We start from the raw sequence: 17,572 nt of genomic DNA, 5'->3' as shown, positions 1-17,572 counted from the left end.
CTTATTGGACCAAAAAACAGTACACAGAATCTCTTGGATTGCAATTTGCAACTAGACGGATGTACTGTTACATCCTCTAAAGTCAAAAATCTGGGTGTTATTTTAGACAGCAACTTGTCCTTTGAAAATCATATTTCCCATGTTACAAAAACAGCATTCTTCCATCTTAGAAACATTGCCAAGCTTCGAAGCATGCTACCTGTTTCTGATGCAGAAAAGCTAGTTCATGCATTCATGACCTCTAGACTGGACTATTGTAATGCACTGTTAGGTGGTTGTCCTGCATCTTCAATGAACAAGCTACAGATAGTCCAAAATGCAGCGGCTAGAGTTCTTACCAGATCAAGAAAATATGATCATATTACTCCAATTTTACAGTCTCTGCACTGGCTACCTATTAAGTTCCGTATCATTTACAAATTATTATTACTTGCCTATAAGGCCCTAAATGGTTTAGCACCTGCGTACCTAACTTGTCTTCTACCACGCTACAATCCAACCCGCTCTCTAAGGTCGCAAAACTCTGGACTTTTGGTAGTACCTAGGATAGCAAAGTCCACTAAAGGAGGTAGAGCTTTTTCACATTTGGCTCCCAAACTCTGGAATAGCCTTCCTGATAACATTCGGGGTTCAGACACACTCTCTCTGTTTAAATCTAGATTAAAGACACATCTCTTTAGCCAAGCATACACATAATGCATTTTATCATCTTGTACTGCAGTTATATCTGATCAAATGTACATTATTATTATTCTTTAGCTTGGGTTGAACAATTTATTTTTGCTTAGATGGAACAGCAGCTACGCTAATCATGTCTCTGCTTGTCTCTACGTTTCTGCCACGGGATTAACATCCCGTGGTAGCCAGGAATTACAGAACTTCAGTCTGGATCCAACCACTACATGATCTGAGATGACCGAACACCTGAGATGCAGGATCAGCGCCGGGAGATGACGTATGTGTCCCTGATCGTAGGCAGAGGCCAAACACCTGGATGAACGCCAGAGACAGATCCCCATTGAGGACCCCACCACTTAGACAGCCATCGGAAAAGACCACTGGAACCAGCTGAGCCCATTCAATCTGACTTGCTGCAGTTTGGAACTGAACTGCTGGTTTGTTGGCCAGAGGAGAATTGGCCCCCCGACTGAGCCTGGTTTCTCCCAAGGTTTTTTTCTCCATTCTATCACCGATGGAGTTTTGGTTCCTTGCCGCTGTCGCCTCTGGCTTGCTTAGTTGGGGACGCTTCATTTCCAGCGATATCGCCGACCTTATTGCAAAGACACTATTTAAACTTATTGACACATTATTTTCCTTTTGTGATATTGTGCAGTGCTTTGACACAATTTGCATTGTAAAAAGCGCTATATAAATAAAGGTGACTTGACTTGACTTGACTTGACTTTTCACTGCTCTAGCTCTTTTCTTAAAGCCACTTCAATAATTTGTGAATATCAGAAATATATTCTTTGGTTTTTCTCATTGTGATGGATGATTAAGGGAATTTGGGCTTTGTTTTCCCTCCTTTTTATATTTCTGTGAAACAGGAAGCCATGCCTGGATAATGTCATGTTCATAATCACCCTGGAGTGCTCAAAATTGTTAATATGAATGGGAATATACTTCAGAGATATTTTACTCATAAGAATTTCTAGAGGTGCCAATTATTGTGTCCAACGTGTATTTGAGAAAAACATTTATTTCATAATAATATTTCCCCTATTTTAAATTCTTAACATCCAATGAAAGGTTAGATTTTTGTGAATTGTTTAAATAAAAGATCAAAAGGATTAACAATGCAGATTAATTTTCACAGCCTTCTTTGATCATATTTACCAAGGGTGCTGATATTTTTGGCCATGACTGTATCTGCTTACATTGGGATGTTACATGTTTGGGTCTGCTTAACTGAATTCGTGATATTAACTAACCACATAACATATATTATATTATAGATGTATATTACCGCCATATGAACATATTTAAACACATTCTTCTCTGGCTGATAACATATTGTAACACTGACACAAGCATTTTCTGTAAAGCTGCTTTGAAGCAATATGTATTGTGAAAAGTGTAATACACAATAATAAATTTGATTTGGATTTAATTGTATGCCTTTTACTCCAAATACTAAACCAAATTATTTATAGCAGGATCTAAGCTCCTTTTGTGTTCCATGGAAGAAAGACATTCATACAGGCTGTGAGTAAATGACGACTGAATTTTCATTAAGTGGTGAAATAAACCTTGAACTAATCTGCATTTTACATTAGCCAACCAAACTCATTTTCTCAACTACTTTTCTTGCAAAAACATGAGGAACTTCATCACCGTATTCAGTTCAGTGTAAGCTAGAAGACTGCACAACTTAAAAAAGTTAAAAGTAGGTTATACTGAGTGTTTTTGTTTAAAAAACCAACAATAAAATAATTTTAAAAAATAGTGCTATGTTCCCATCTTTAAAGGCACCATAAAATCAAAACTGACATTTCCTATCTGTTTATGGAATATTGGAGTGTTTATTATAAATGATTTATTCATACACGTCATTTTTTTTTTCAAATTCATGACTTCTCTTCTCTGATGATTTATGTGTATCAGTACTAGGGCAGGAAATAACAAACAATGATGACAGAAATATCCAATCAAATCTTGAACTGACTCCTGATCTACATTTTTTTCACTTTTGAGAATCCAGTTCACTCAGATTTATGACGCATGTAAGAAAAGATGATGACAACTTACATTTCATGCCAACTTTAAGGCATGAAATAGTAAATTTTTCTAAAGTTTCTCACAGAATGCATTTTTGCATTTAAAAATGCAAGAAGCATGGCAGTGATGCAAAAGGTCTACACTCTGGGCACGTGTATTTTAAAAGCAGTGTGTTTTTAGAAAGGCAAGTAATGTGCAAGAAAACGTCTGTGGTCTGTCTAGTGAATTTTTCCAAGCAATGTAAACACTGTCTAGCAAAATCTAAAATTGCTGGTTTCTCCTTGGCTGTAAAGTATGTAAGACCAGACAGGCCACATGAGGAGGGCGTGATTGCAGCTTGCTGTGAAACTGAATGCAGGAAGTTGCAAACACCGGACACACACTGTGCAGTGTTGCTCGCCTCAAGGTGTTTTTCCGAAGTTTAACAGTGTGTATTTCTACTAGATCATCATTTGCAATTCCGATTGAATAAGCAGTTAGGGGACATTGGCAGAGACACTCCAGGTCCCCTCAACCTGGCCCAGAATGACGTGGGTTGGGCCCCGTGTGACGGCATCTGTAGCTTTCCATATGCAAAAGGATATTGCTGTAAGCAATCTATCTAGAAGGGATGGCTATCCCTGGTATGGGACGGACCACCACCAGCTAACCTCAATAGAACGAAAAGGAGACTTGTCATTCAACACCTTGTCTGATACTGAGATTTAATGAGACACTTTCCTTGGTGCTGGCAAGGCCAATATTAACACCAGTGAGTCATTCAAGGAGATCATTTCACACAGAATGTAGTTCAGCGCACACACACACACATAAATGAATACACACTGATTCGTAAAGTCATCCTGAGCCCCCCTTGGCAAGAAGCATCTGGCTGGCATAGTGTTGCAGGTGGTGGAGTGTGACACTTGCCACCTGGCACTCCTCTGAAGTGGTCCTCACATACCGGCCACCATGCTGCCTCTCAGTATTGACCACCTGCTAGATTGGCTAGATCATGGGACGGTCTCCATCACTATTATTACCATGGCAGCTTTTGTATTGTCATTGGCATGCTGATGTCTTGAGAGCGCTTGTCTATGTTGAAGTGCTTTGAAGTAGTGGAAGAGCATTTTAAATCATGGGCAATGTGTCGGTTTTGGCAAAATTACTGAGGAAAGTGTTCGTAAACAATTTTGTCAATGAGACGAGACAGTAAAAAAAAAAGCAGGTAACAGGCTACTTTAAACAAATAATACTGCTGGATATTAACAATATTTTTGTAGAAGGAAAATCAAAGAATTGTGTGCAATAGTCGGGTTTCGTAAGTAAAAGCTTCTTTCATTTTTGCCATAGAATAATTGATTTTTAATTATAACTTAAACAGACCTACTGAGAGCCACAAGATTGTTAAATCAATTATATATACCTTTGTTGAAGAAAACATCCTGCATTATTTCATTTTATTTTTTAATAATGAAGCACTGCCATTTATGTAGTCAGTTTCCCTACACTCTCAAATATTTGTATGTATGTCAGTAAAAGTAAAATATATTGTTTCTGTATATAATCAACATCTTGAATTCTTTAAAACATTTTATATTTTACCGTTGAATTTAAATTAAATAATGTATAATGCTTCATGGGATTTTTCTCTAATTGAAGCCTTTAAGTACACAGTCTTATACCTTGTCTTTTTGTCAAATTTTAAAATACTTTTTCACATCAGAATAAAGTGATTTTGTGATTTACCTAGTTGATGTCTGGTTTGGTTCATAACTTATAACTCTTAAATAAAGATTTTTAAAATCCCTGTGAAATCCTCCATATTTCAAAGCCACTGAAAAAGTGTATGGACACTGTTGTACTCAATATGATTATTTTAAATAAATGCAATCATAATTAATGTGAAGGATTATTTTGCACTTTCATACCAAAGTAAAATGTTATTTTGATGACTAAAATAGATGTCACGTTAGTAAAACTGACTAATAAGAAAAAACATAACCTGATGAAATAAGCCTATTGACTAAAATTAATATGCATGTTTTATAAAATGAAAAGACATGTAGTTTGTCTGTCGGACATCAGATCATGAACATGAACACTCAGGGTGTGATAAGTTCACGAAAATGAGATGGAAAAGGAACACCTCCCATGGGTCCTACAAATGGTCTCACAGTTCCCAAACATCAAGTGTTGTGCCGTGCTGTGAGATTAGATTTTTTTGCCCACTGACCACGGGGGGTGGATGAGGGGAATCGTGCCTGTATCCTGTGTGAGTGGCTGTGAGACCTCACCACCTGCCTCTAGCCTCTGCCAAGCCTTTGCATGCAAATCCACAATATGGACTTTCCTTGGAAGGAAGAAGATGTGAGAGCATGGGGAATTCTGCTGTGTTTGGGCTGACAGAGGGTTTATTATATATAGTATCACATGCAGTCACCACAGGGACAGAATTCAAGATGATGTCAGCTCTCAGTGGGTTCATCCAAGAAGAGCATATTTACATCACTATTTAAGTTAATCAAAATAACAATATAAAAGAAGATAGTTTAACCAGAAATTAAAAGGATGTCATTATTTATTAACTTTCATATGAAAGCCTGTTTCCGCCATGGATTAAAAATAATAATAATAATAAAGTAAGGCATAAGGCTTTTATCTCACAATTCAGACCTTTTTTGTGCAATTGTGAGTTTTTAGCTCACACTTCCGACTTTATTTCTCACAACAGCAATAATCAGAAAAAGTCTTAATTGTAAGATATAAAGTCACCATTCTTTTTTTTTTTTTTTGAACCCGTGGTGGAAACAAGGTTCCATACTCATTTACATTTATTCATTTAGCTGACGCTTTTATCCAAAGCGACTTACAATTGCTATATATGTCAGAGGTCGCACGCCTCTGGAGCAACTAGGGGTTAAGTGTCTTGCTCAGGGACACATTGGTGTCTCACAGTGGATTCGAACCCGGGTCTCTCACACCAAAGGCATGTGTCTTATCCACTGTGCCATCGCCACCCCTCTCATGTTGTTCCAAAACTGTTGTCATTGTTTTCTATAGATCACAAAAGGAGAATCTGAAAAAAATCACATCTGTTTTTAATAACATGTCAAGCTCAAAAAAGGGACAAAGCAATGTCAAAAACACCATAAAAGCATTATATTTGACTTTTGAAGCCAGAACTCTGAGCAAAATTGACATAATTGTTTACTTAAAGTCTTGCTTGTTAATTTTTACTTTTTTGTTTCAGTTGTACTTTTTGTCTTTTGACAAACAAATCCTTTAAATTTAGTCAACATTCTGTATGGTTATTAAACTATACAGTTTTACTAAAACAGCATTGTAGCTGATGGGAATGTGTATAATTAATACTAATACTCAAGCATTTAAAATATGAAACATGTAAAACTAATATTTTTGTGAAAACCTTATCATTGTTTATGTTTTAGTGACTGGCATATGCGAGTTACACATTCTGACTAGCACATAGTCTAACTTTACATTGTCTTGTGTGAAAGCACAAGTGGTATTATTGCTGCATGTTGTATATTCATTTGTCATTTATTTTCTAAATGGATATTAAAAAATGTAATACATTAAAGAGACCCGAAGAACATAGATTTTGTAAAGGTGCCAGAAACATAACAAATTACACTCAGTGCTTTGGACATGTGCCTGTGTATTTAACAATCACTAGACTGACAAAACAAGCACTTCGCCAACTATTGAAATGCTAGCGAAGCTACCAGGAAAAGCTCTCTTTTCTGTATTGTTTTGTCTTCGCTTAAGTTCTGTTAGGAGAAAAAGCTATTTTTTCCTATAAATTCCTTTTGTCATCCCCAGTGGACGTGAAACGATGGAGACACGCATATAACACGTACCTTCTGCCATATCCTCCTCAGCGGCCCATTATTAGCAAGTGTCTAATCTCAGCCTGAGCCGTAATTAAAGAGGCCATACAGTACACAAGCATGAGGTAGTGCTTCTCTTGAGCGATCGCAGCTCCTCCTGTGCTGCATTCTGGCCAAAAGCTTGGATGAAAAGTCTGCATGCTAATGACCAAGGTGCGAAAATGTCCCTGGGGTCTGAGACGCATCACGTTCTCCAGCCCACCCCCTGCTAAAGGCGAGGCGCCACCCCGGATCCGTGAGCAGGTTACGAATAAGGTATCGGTCTCGCAGTGTCGGGCGTCTGCTTGACTGTGAGGGTGTTGACAGAGCGGGCAGGTGCGTTGATGGATCTGTGTCCTTCATTTGGGTCAGAGTAGAAGTCCTTCGGCATGTCAGGTACTATTTTCAGCAGGCCTTGTCCTCGTCCCGATGGGAATTTCTTCAGACTTGGTAATACAGGTCTACTGTAAAAAATAAATAAATAGTAATAAAAACTTTATATTCTACTTCTAATATTTATTTATTTATTTTTACTTATTTTGCTCTGAGAATCTACATAGTCTGCGTCACTGGATTCGGTTTGATGATCAGCTACCAACGTCAGTCATAGCCGAATGTTCCAAAAATAGTCTGGTTTGGCATAATTTATTGTGCATGAATCGCTAAACCTGTCATATCTTGCGTCAGAGGTCAGCTGAAATCTCACAGCTTTATGTAGCCCTGGCATAATGATTAAAGAAGATGACAACAGTTGTAGACTTCTGTTTGCTCTGGATTTCAACAAGGCCCTTTTTACATAATTAGCTCCACTAAAAATAACACATAAACCTCGTGTCGTTTCATGACATCATTGGACATTTCTTCAGAGGTGGGCTGTTCCCAGAGATGAGGGGTTTAACAGCAAAAAAAAAAAAGCTTCCCTGATCCCTGGTCCGGAAGGAGTCCAAGACTTTGCGTCTGCTTGTGCCATTCAGCTGTGTCAAGCTTAGTGATTCGACAAGTAAAATACAACCCTGGCACAAACAAGCTTGAATATGGCAACTGCCATGATGTAACTGAAAAGGACAGAGCATTTTTACAGAACATACTTTCCACGAATAGAGAACAAAATAAGGTCTGAAACTGGACAAATGTTTGTGCATATGATTACTTGACGTTTATATTTTTAAACCTTGATTTGTGTGATTTTATTATTGTGTAGCAATAAACAAAACAAAATTAAATACATTTATCAGACTTAGTATATTATAGTATATTTTATTACTTATCTGCAAGTAATGAAACCTCGCACTTTAGCAAGTGAGTCAGATGTTAATTCAGCAACCGATCAGACTGATTCGTGAAGAATAATTCACCAGATTGATTCAACACATGGTTTGTGTCTTTTTGAAAGATTGAATAAAAGAGTAATACAAGAGACTCATACAAATTATTTGTTCATGAATGCATCGTGCACATAGCGCCACTGTATTTGTGGATTGAAAATGAGGCTCATATGAATCATTTGTTAATGAATCGCACCACACTTGTTGCGCCGTTACATGTTTTTGTGTGCTGTCCACAAGGATTACTCAATACATAAATACAATGTCATTATTTCACGGTACACAGTCTTTTTTATCTCATCACATTTAAGACTACAATCATTCAAAGTTCAAGAAAAATACATTTCCATGGCGTGAGATTGAGCTCCTCTGTTGTTGACTCACCCTACCATTCAAATTAAATTCTTTGTTTTAATGAACCGGTTCAAAAAAACTGATTTGTCGGTTCTTTTAGGCCTACTTTTTTGCATAATCATGTTATAATGTGTTTTGTTTCTAACAAACGATTTCATGGGGTTGTAGGCCTACTTTTATTTTTAGCTCTTTTTCATGCCAGGTTAAATAGAAAATGGTTTATCTGATGGTTCTCACAACAAAAATAAGATAAGCAAATAAGCCTAATGATTTTTGAAAGACGATGTTGCACTTAATTCTGCCATGTTCTTGGACACAGTAGGCTATCACAGAACCAAAATGAACAGCTAGTCCTTCCCGAAACTGTTCTAAACCTTTTGCATAGTCCCTTTGAGACGGGAACAAGATATGGGAGCTTCTCTAAAATTGAAAACGGCTCAAGCAGAGACTTGCTGCTGTCCCTGTGAGCCCCAGCCCTCTGAATCTATTACCGGCGTCTCAGATGTGTCTGGGAGTGAGGCTGCTCTCATTGGATCAGCTAATGCTTCTGAGGGCAAGTGGCATTTTAATGAAATACCTGAAAAGTCAATTTGCACATCTCTTCTCTGTCCTTTCTAAAGTCATTAATTACAGCACCACAGGCAAAGGGGATTTAGAGCACTGCTTTAAAATGGAAATCTTTAAACAAATGGGTTGACAGAAAATTTGGTTGAACTGAAAAATAGGGACTTCTCGTGCATAATTGAATAAGTCAGATTGTTCCTAATCTGCTGTTACATTTGGAGAGGTTAATAAAAGTTGCTTGGCTATGTGTCTCAGCTTCACCTTACTGAAATTCAGATTGCAAATTTCTGATCGCATAATTGTATACCAAGTATTTTTTGTCAGAGCTTAATGGATTTTAAAGGACTTGGATACAGAAAATCTGGTAATTTCATCCTCAGTATAATTGGTCTGTAATTAGCTTTAATGGAAAATAACATGAAATTCTCATTGACATTTAAGAACTTGCTTACCTGTTTAGCACATTGTTGCAGGGTCATAAATAGTTTTATTCTCATTATTATTTAAACTATATAGTCTTACAGAGTGCATGAAAATGAAAATGTAATGTTGCAAACAAATTGATAAAGTAAAGTAATTTGTTCCTTAGCTCTCAGTCAGCAGGAGTGACTTGGCTGCAGTTTGTAATCCAATCCTCAGCCTCCTTAAATCTTCTTATGAGAAGAGAGCATGGCGGAGCATCTTGCTCAGGAAGGGACTGTTTCCTCAAAACTCATTTCACGTGTGGCTAAAACAGCAAATGGAATTTGTCCACCCTATAAAATGTGCCACCTCATTTAATTTAATAGTGCCATTCAGTAACCTGATGCTATTTTAGCCTCCCAATCAACCCGTCACCTTGCCATTGTACCCCTGTCGGTCAAGGCCTGAAATTTTCCCTCAGTCCTCTTTTTTTTCCCCAATAAATAAGTTCACACCACAAACAGATTTTTCTTGAATCATCATACCTGGTAAATAAATAAATAAAATTCCAGGGAAACAATGCAATCTTGGATGGCATTGCTCATGGCAGACCTGTTTGCATCAGCGATGGGGGGTTTTGTAATATGACAGCCAGTGAGTTGCATTCCTCAACCCAAAGCAGGCCAGAATCCTAAACAAGGAATAGACAGCCTGAAGGAAGCTGCAGGGACCAGAAAAGTCTAACACAGGGCACCTATAGAAACTATTTCAACCAATCTAATTAAAAAAATCTTGTGGTCTTATGCCCTTGTAAAAGGACGGACTTTATATTACAATTCTATTTTGATACTGCAACAAGTCTACCAATCTTTAAATAAGATGTATAATATATTTTCACTGTTTGCATCACTTTATGTGTCATTAGCGGTTGAGATTTTAGAGGGACTCTTTCTGCAGGTTACATTGTAATATCAGTAGGCAAAACAGTGCCCTTTTTCAATCGAAATATCATTTATGGTATTCATGTATGTGTGCGTATTTGAAAATGTTATTTGTAAATAGTTAAGAATGATTACCTATAATTTCTGTCATAATTCTATTTCTTTATATTTTATTTAAAAAAAGGTAAAGACACGGTTACAGCTTTGTGTCTAAAAGGTATTTTGCTCAGTATACCTTATCTTTAATTATGTTCTTGTAAATAATATTGCTGAGCACTCTAAACACATTAAAACTTTGATAGCAACACATTTTTTGACAGCTATATAAAAAAAAGGTCTTTATAAATCATAGGCAATAATTTTAATGATCTACACTGTCACAGGATAATGAAATAATATAAAGTACTTTCATTGCTGCAGTTTGCAGAGTGAATCCTCCAGTTTCTTGACCCCGTTGGTAGGTCGCTTCTCTGATTTAATTATCACGTCATCCATAAATGTCTGAGACCTTTAGATCCATAGTGCGCTAACAGGAATCATGCCTTGATGGAGACAGTTTAACAGCACAGAGTTGCCTCTCGGCATTTCTTTGTCACCTGGCATTTCTCCAAGATGTTTTCCAAAAGTGTATGTCACTTTTGTGGAAATGCAAAGTCAAAAGCTCCAAAAGAAGCAAAACTTGCTGAGAACTCAAACAACCTCCAAGCATTCAGCATTTGACTTGTCACATTCTGAAAGTAGGCCATATGGCACAATTAAATGTACGGTTCTTTTACACAAAGATGTTCTTCCGTCAGGTAATCCCTGGTTCATCTAAAATGAGACGATAATTCTCTGTTTCCATCTCCGTTGTTTTTTGCTTTTTTGTTTTTGTCAAAGCACATGACAGCAGGCTGAGCCTCCATCACCATCATGTCAAATGGTTATAATCTTTTGACAACACTGCAAAGACGTTCTTGAAGTTGAGAGCTGCGAAAGAAGGGGACCACTTAATCTCCTCTCCATCGCCCTTTTATTCGATTAATCCCCAGCACAGCTGTTTGAGACACTGTAAGATTGTTTAATATGTGTTCTATCCCACCCTACGTCGTAATTGAAAATGATGATCTCTCTCTGTCAAGTGCAACCAGAACATTTCTTTAAACTTGAATTAATGTCCAGTGTGGTGTGTCCTATTTAAATACTTCAAGACAAAAGAGTCTCACATTTTAATCTATGCAATAATCTTTTAAATCTTACATCTCTTGTATTTTGTACTGCATATGGTGCTATTTGATGTTCCATTAAGCTGTCACATATTACATAAAAAACCCTCAAATGCAAAGAGATGTTTATTACAATTACAATTAAGGATTGTATGGGTCCTTTAAACTGAAGAACAATGAACTCCTGAGCTATAGTATGTCAAATCACATATGCGTTTGGATTTGTTATTTTTAGCAGTTTACAGTTATGTAAAGCGAATGGCATAATAGATCAAGCTTATGGAATTGTCCTCCTCATCATTTTAATGATAAGAGTTCAATATCTGACCTCAGGTCAATGACTGGAAGTAAAGCTGTTTTGTATTTTCTATAAACTTGCTCTTTGAATCCACTTGTTTTGCTGTTTCATTCTGATATATTTTTACTTGGAGAAAAGTAATGTTTTGTTTGCTCTACAAAATTGAATGTAAGTCAAGTTAGAAGGATGTGTTATGCAGACTAAATATTTTTGAAGAACATTGAACTGGCATACACAAGAAAAGCTCCTAGTTCCATGTTTTTGTTTTCCATTTATCTCTATTTCTACTTATTCAGGTTCAGCTGCATGCTCTGCCGGTCTTTCATCGAACAGTAAATGGACCATTCTTAGCTTCTGCAGGCAGGGTCACAGTAAGTACGCCTGGCACAGATAGCAAGAATTATGCACTTGAAGCGCGACTCTTATTTAGTAAGTTTAAAATAGTCACAAACCCAGATGCCAGAGATGTCTGTCCTGGCATATCTTTAAATAATCTCTTTTCCTCATTCAAATGGATTTGTTAACATCTAATAACGCGCTTGGTTTGGCCTTTTAGGTCGAGGTTATTGCAGTTTGTTGCTTTGGTGTTGAACCCGGACAGAGAAATGAGTTAACATAATTCTTGAGATTGTATCGTCTTGGCAGCATCTACAGTTGTAAGACCTCCAATAACTTTGGATTAACTTCTCAAGAGCTTGTTAAATCTTTGGTCAAGATTGTGCACTTTGATTGGAACTCAGTCAAGACTTAAAGCATGTCTGTCGTTGCATTTTATTGACGTGGACTCTTTCAACAGGGATGACGTCAGTATAGACCATGTTACTTAAAGATATCCAAGAAAGACATTAAGCAGGCAAGAATTAATTAGCATTTATAAAAATATACTTGGAAAAAATGTGGACTACATGGGAAAAACTATGGGCTACATTAGTTTCAAGAGGATTTTCCAAGAACGGCATACAACAGAGTAAAGTACTGGGCTGTAGGGTTTAAATTAGCATGTATCTACAACTCTTAAAGCTATTTGTTAGTTATATACTTGTAAAATACATATTCTATCTTATGTATTTTAATGTGAGAAGCAATATGTAGCTGAATTTTGCCTTCATGAAACATTTAGCTGAACTTTTTAAATGTTGTACTTTTTCACAAAACATAATTGGAGGTCAGACAGTAATTTGCAGAATCCCCCTGCCATTGCCAAACTATATTGATTGAAACTCATATGCAATATTAAAATATGCATGAAGAAAATGCATTATTCTGATATTACTTTGTGATATTACACAAGCATTGATCTCTTATCTACCTGGTAGCTTGTCATAACTACATTGCTGCCATATATATAATATGGATTTATGACAGTAATACCAAATGTCCTCGGAGTCAGTGCCCAGAGATTTCTCAAGCATACATTGCAGTTCACTTAGCTTGCAGTAGGAGGTGCTTTTTATAGTGCTGACAATGTCTGGGCACTACTGGCCTTGAATCAAACCAGATAGCTCAACAGAAACTAATAAATGTGGAACTTCATCATTCCAGTGCAGTCACTGTCCTTCCCAACTTTTTAAAATCGTCATCTCAATTTTACAATTGAGCTTTTGATTTCACTCTATAAATGACTGAGTAATCAATAAAAGATGCCCCTTATGGCCATTTTCCCAGAACTGTGAGACTTGCATGACGTGGTCCATGACTCAAGGTTAAAGCCAACCCACGTGTTCAAGCCATATGAGTTATAAATGTTCAAAATGGTCAAAATGCCTCGCTCTGACCCTGGGTTGAAAGGTTCTCTTTAAGTCAGTCTTAAATCAAAAGTGATCACAGATTAGTATTTCACGAAACCATTTATATCTACAATGTAAATGTAACATTAATTAATACATTATTTAACACTTAAATTACATGTAAGTGTTTGTTAATACAATCCGTTCACTATATGTCTTAATGTTATGTTACAATGATCAAATCATATCAGCATCTTTAATATAAAGATTTGAGGTCTAACAGGACAAAAATAAAAACTCAATTAAAAAGTACATCAGATAAGAATAAAAGAGCATTTGATCTACCAAAAGCAATTATAAAAATAAGTGATATAATTCTGAAAAAGACAAAAATCTCAGGTTGTTAAGATGTATTGAGGACCAGTAAGTATGATTATTTCCATGGTAATTTGTCTTTTTTTGTTGTTGTTGTCATCTTTTTCATTGTTCTTTGCATATCTGAGGAACAGGCTTTAAAATGACTCAAGATACTTATGGGAATAAGAGATGATTATACAATGTAGGGCTGTGTAACACATTTTCTGCCCTCCTTTGAGTGATGCTTCATAAATCTTCAAAGATGTAAGAGACTTCCTTCTGAGATTTATGATTTATGATATGTCTGCGTCATTGAGTGTACATTGTGGATATAGTTATTTTAATATCTTTAGCTGATGCTGTCTATTGGTGTTGTTCCTCTAGGACAGATGATATAATGGACATAAAAAGATGTGGTATGGTAAATTACTTGGATTATTTGAGCTGCACATGACTTCATGAGCACAGTGTCCTGACCACTTTTTAATATATACCCACTGAGAGACACCCAACATCGTATTTCCTCCTGGTGGTCACAATTATACATCACAGTCTGTGGGCCTCATTTGCGAAACACAAATAGAATTTGTATGTAAATCAATTGTATAGCTATTCTTACATAAATTATTGAATGGATGTACATGAGTGTATTCAACTGACTGCAGCAATTTATGAAAGAAGGGTTTATTTTGATGCCCAAAAGTGTCCAAATACTTGTATAGGCTACTGCAGTTCTGCTGTAAACTGTGGAGCTCAGATTGAAACTGTGACAGAGTCAATAAATAATAGCTCTGCCTCTTTTTATATGTTTTAATGAGGGAGTACATTTTGAATTATAGTAATACAGTACTACAGAAGACCTTATATTATCAAATCACTGACCATAAAGTATGGTATAAACAGTGTCAAATAAAAAAATGGACCTCTCTTCTACTGCTGCCTGATGTTGTTGAATTTTGCTTGATAGATAGATAGATAGATAGATAGATAGATAGATAGATAGATAGATAGATAGATAGATAGATAGATAGATAGATAGATAGATAGATAGATAGATAGATAGATAGATAGATAGATAGATAGATAGATAGATAATAAGTTTGTGAGACACTAAGAAAATGGGATGAGACAAACACAGATATATAACAAACTGACTATTACACAAAAGCAAACACCAAACTATTATGCACAAAGCTAATTATGTCAAAAGTTAGCTAACACACCAAAACTCTGAGGTGAATGCAATAGACTGAATTTATTATAGCTTACATGAGATGGCAAATATGAGCCAAGAGATATTAAGCATCTAATTACCACGCTCATCCGATTATAAGCATAAATACACAATGAAAAACACAATTTATTGTGTTCCTGAAATGTTCTTAGCTTGTACATAATCAGTTTATACCTGCACGAGCCATTGATCATTTTGAGAGCTGCAAATACCACATATCAATTCACTGACAGTCATGCATATTTGAATATACTCATACAGACTAATTCCAACCACAGGATTTAAGAAAGCTAAATGTAATACTCTTATACTGCATAACAAATGCCTATTTGTTTCTTTTTGATTAGGAACAATGGAAGGTATTCTGAAAATAAAGTCCTGTGGTTACAGCTGTGTCCATTATTTTTTGCAATGTTAATTACATTTGCATGTTACATTTAAATTACTGCTTTTAGATACAACCCAAACTACATAGAGGAACATTCACAATGTTCAGCATATTGTGTATTACCTGTTTCCCAGCAACATACAGCAACAAGATGCCAAAAGAGTGAGAAGCTCAAGAAAAGGCTGCTAAAGAAATCTATATCGTAGTGGTCTGATGTCAGGAGAGATCCAGCTCTACTCAAACACGGCCATTTAGGAGACAACAGGTGTCTTCTTAATGACCCGTCTGCGCACCGGGTAAGCAGGCGCTGCGCTCGCACTGGCTTTCTCTGCCTTCAGCTCATCTATGAAGGTTTCCAATGGACCAAACTTCTCAGTCAGCTCACCAAGATGGGTTTTCAGGGCATTGAACTCTTTGTACAAGTCATCCAGTGCCTCGGAGAGAGGTTGGATCCTGGGAAGAGTTAAAGAGAGAAAGAAATATGAGAGTAGCACGGTATAGCGCAGTCACTGGTTGGCAAAGAGCTTTGAGGAATATGAAGATGACTAGAATCCAAACCATAAGGAGCCAGGAAGTTCCCCATTAAGCACATAAAATATTTTGCACAGTTTCCAGCATAATGAAATGGTCTGCTCTGAAAAGAACACAGTCCACATTTCGACATAGCTGCAGATACCAAAATAACAACATTGTATTCCTGCTGCTTTCTGTCTGTGGAAAGAAAGAATGCATGAATCTGAGAGTTTGATTGAACCTCATGAAAGTGTACCTGGAGTAGTCAGGCAGCAAGGACTGATGGTCGTTCTGCAGGAGTCCTTTTACTTGGCTCAGGATGTCAAACCTCCAGTCATCAAGCACTTGAGTCAGATTTGCAACTCCTCGCATGCTTACCTTCTCAGCTGAGGACCAGAAAAGCAATGTCATTGGTATTTTTATCAATTGCTACAACAGTAATATCATCTAGCAGTATTTTTCAGATTCATATGAACCAAAAATTGTGAAACCCTAATACCATATCAGCATACATTAAATCTACCAGTGTGTGTTTTATTAAACAAAAAGACATATATCTACTTACAGCCTTCACGATAGTTCCACTCCTCTTTTGCAAGGCGTCTCTTCTGACCACAGACTACGACCACAGTCATGGTTAGGAACAGTAGACTCACCCTGAAACTCATGCTGGTTCTTTATGTTTCCTGCACAAGCACACCCAAAAACTTAGACTACACATGTAGTTACTGAAACTAATTACACTGAAAGTCCATTTGAAAATGTTGAAATGACTGCCCTGGGCTTTTCCTCTCCTCTAAGCAAATGATGAATGTTTACTGAGAGATACATCAAGCCCTGTGCTACAAAACTCACTATTAATCTTAATCCTAAAAATAATATTGGTGCATAAAGACCATATTTGCTTTCAGGGCACAATCTGTGCCAACTTGCCTGATAGCTGTGCATGACATTTTCTTCATGGTCTGTAAGAAAGCTACATTTTTAAAACAATGTGCATGTGCAAATAGAATAAAAACAAGAAATAAACATTTATGTTTAAACTTAACTTAATGTAAATATATATTTTTACATAAAGTAGCCTAAGTCATGTATTTCTTGAAACATAAATATGAAATATTTACACTAAAAGAAAATCAGCCAAAACAACCTACACTTTTGGAATTATAGAAGTGTGCAAATTTAAATATCCATGTTTACATACCAGTCAGAGAGTTTGGGAAGATGTGTACTCTTTAAAGTGCTCCTGGAGATCTGTGTCTTGGTTGCTCCACCAGTCTGTCCCAAGACTGAAGAACACTCCCTCCTGTTTTAAAACATTCCCTCATCACACACATCTTTTCCAAACCCTTGGCTTGTATGAGCAAGCCACTTTGGTTTGAATTCAAAACTCTTCCTTGAGGTCCAAAGAGTTCTGTATGAATTTGTCATCTCATCTGACTGTGTAATGCTTGTGTAATGCTTAAAAAGATATGAGTTTCATATGATTTTAGTTAGCATGCACAAGTTTTACATTTCCGTGTTAAATGAATCAAATTTGAGAACTTTTTTTGTGTTTGTGTATTTTTGTTTGTGTAATATATATATATATATATATATATATATATATATATATATATATATATATATATATATATATATATATATATATATATATATGAATAAAATATGAAT

At 36.4% G+C, this 17,572-nt stretch overlaps 1 protein-coding gene across 2 annotated transcripts; it reads right to left on the bottom strand.

Annotated features, from left to right (window-relative positions):
- Positions 1-14,434: 14,434 nt before the first annotated feature.
- On the bottom strand, positions 14,435-17,185 carry LOC306868942 (uncharacterized protein). 2 transcript variants are annotated; one of them, XM_079415423.1, is made up of 5 exons: positions 17,103-17,183; positions 16,832-16,863; positions 16,464-16,584; positions 16,155-16,284; positions 14,435-15,838 (listed from the first exon to the last, which is right to left on the bottom strand). In XM_079415423.1, the coding sequence occupies exons 3-5, from the start codon at positions 16,564-16,566 to the stop codon at positions 15,637-15,639; spliced, it is 435 nt and encodes a 144-aa protein (XP_079271549.1). In that variant the 5' UTR covers positions 16,567-16,584; positions 16,832-16,863; positions 17,103-17,183; the 3' UTR covers positions 14,435-15,636. The 2 variants fall into 2 exon arrangements, with proteins under 2 accessions (XP_079271549.1, XP_079271548.1); XM_079415422.1 differs by lacking the exon at positions 16,832-16,863 and having other exon boundaries at positions 17,103-17,185.
- Positions 17,186-17,572: the final 387 nt, after the last annotated feature.

Source organism: Barbus barbus (genome assembly GCF_936440315.1).
Source record: "Barbus barbus genome assembly, chromosome: 4".
Classification (NCBI taxonomy): Eukaryota; Metazoa; Chordata; class Actinopteri; order Cypriniformes; family Cyprinidae; genus Barbus; species Barbus barbus.
Note: the sequence above shows the minus strand (reverse complement) of the source record. Positions and strands in the feature narration are given on the sequence as shown.

What these genes read in the sequence shown, in the direction of transcription:
- LOC306868942 (XM_079415422.1), bottom strand. Translation starts at nt 16,566, where the DNA reads ATGAGTTTCAGGGTGAGTCTACTGTTCCTAACCATGACTGTGGTCGTA. An exon ending in GTGGAACTATCGTGAAGGCT is followed by an intron (nt 16,285 to 16,463) that starts GTAAGTAGATAT and finishes TCTGGTCCTCAG; the next exon opens with CTGAGAAGGTAAGCATGCGA. An exon ending in TTGCTGCCTGACTACTCCAG is followed by an intron (nt 15,839 to 16,154) that starts GTACACTTTCAT and finishes AACTCTTCCCAG; the next exon opens with GATCCAACCTCTCTCCGAGG.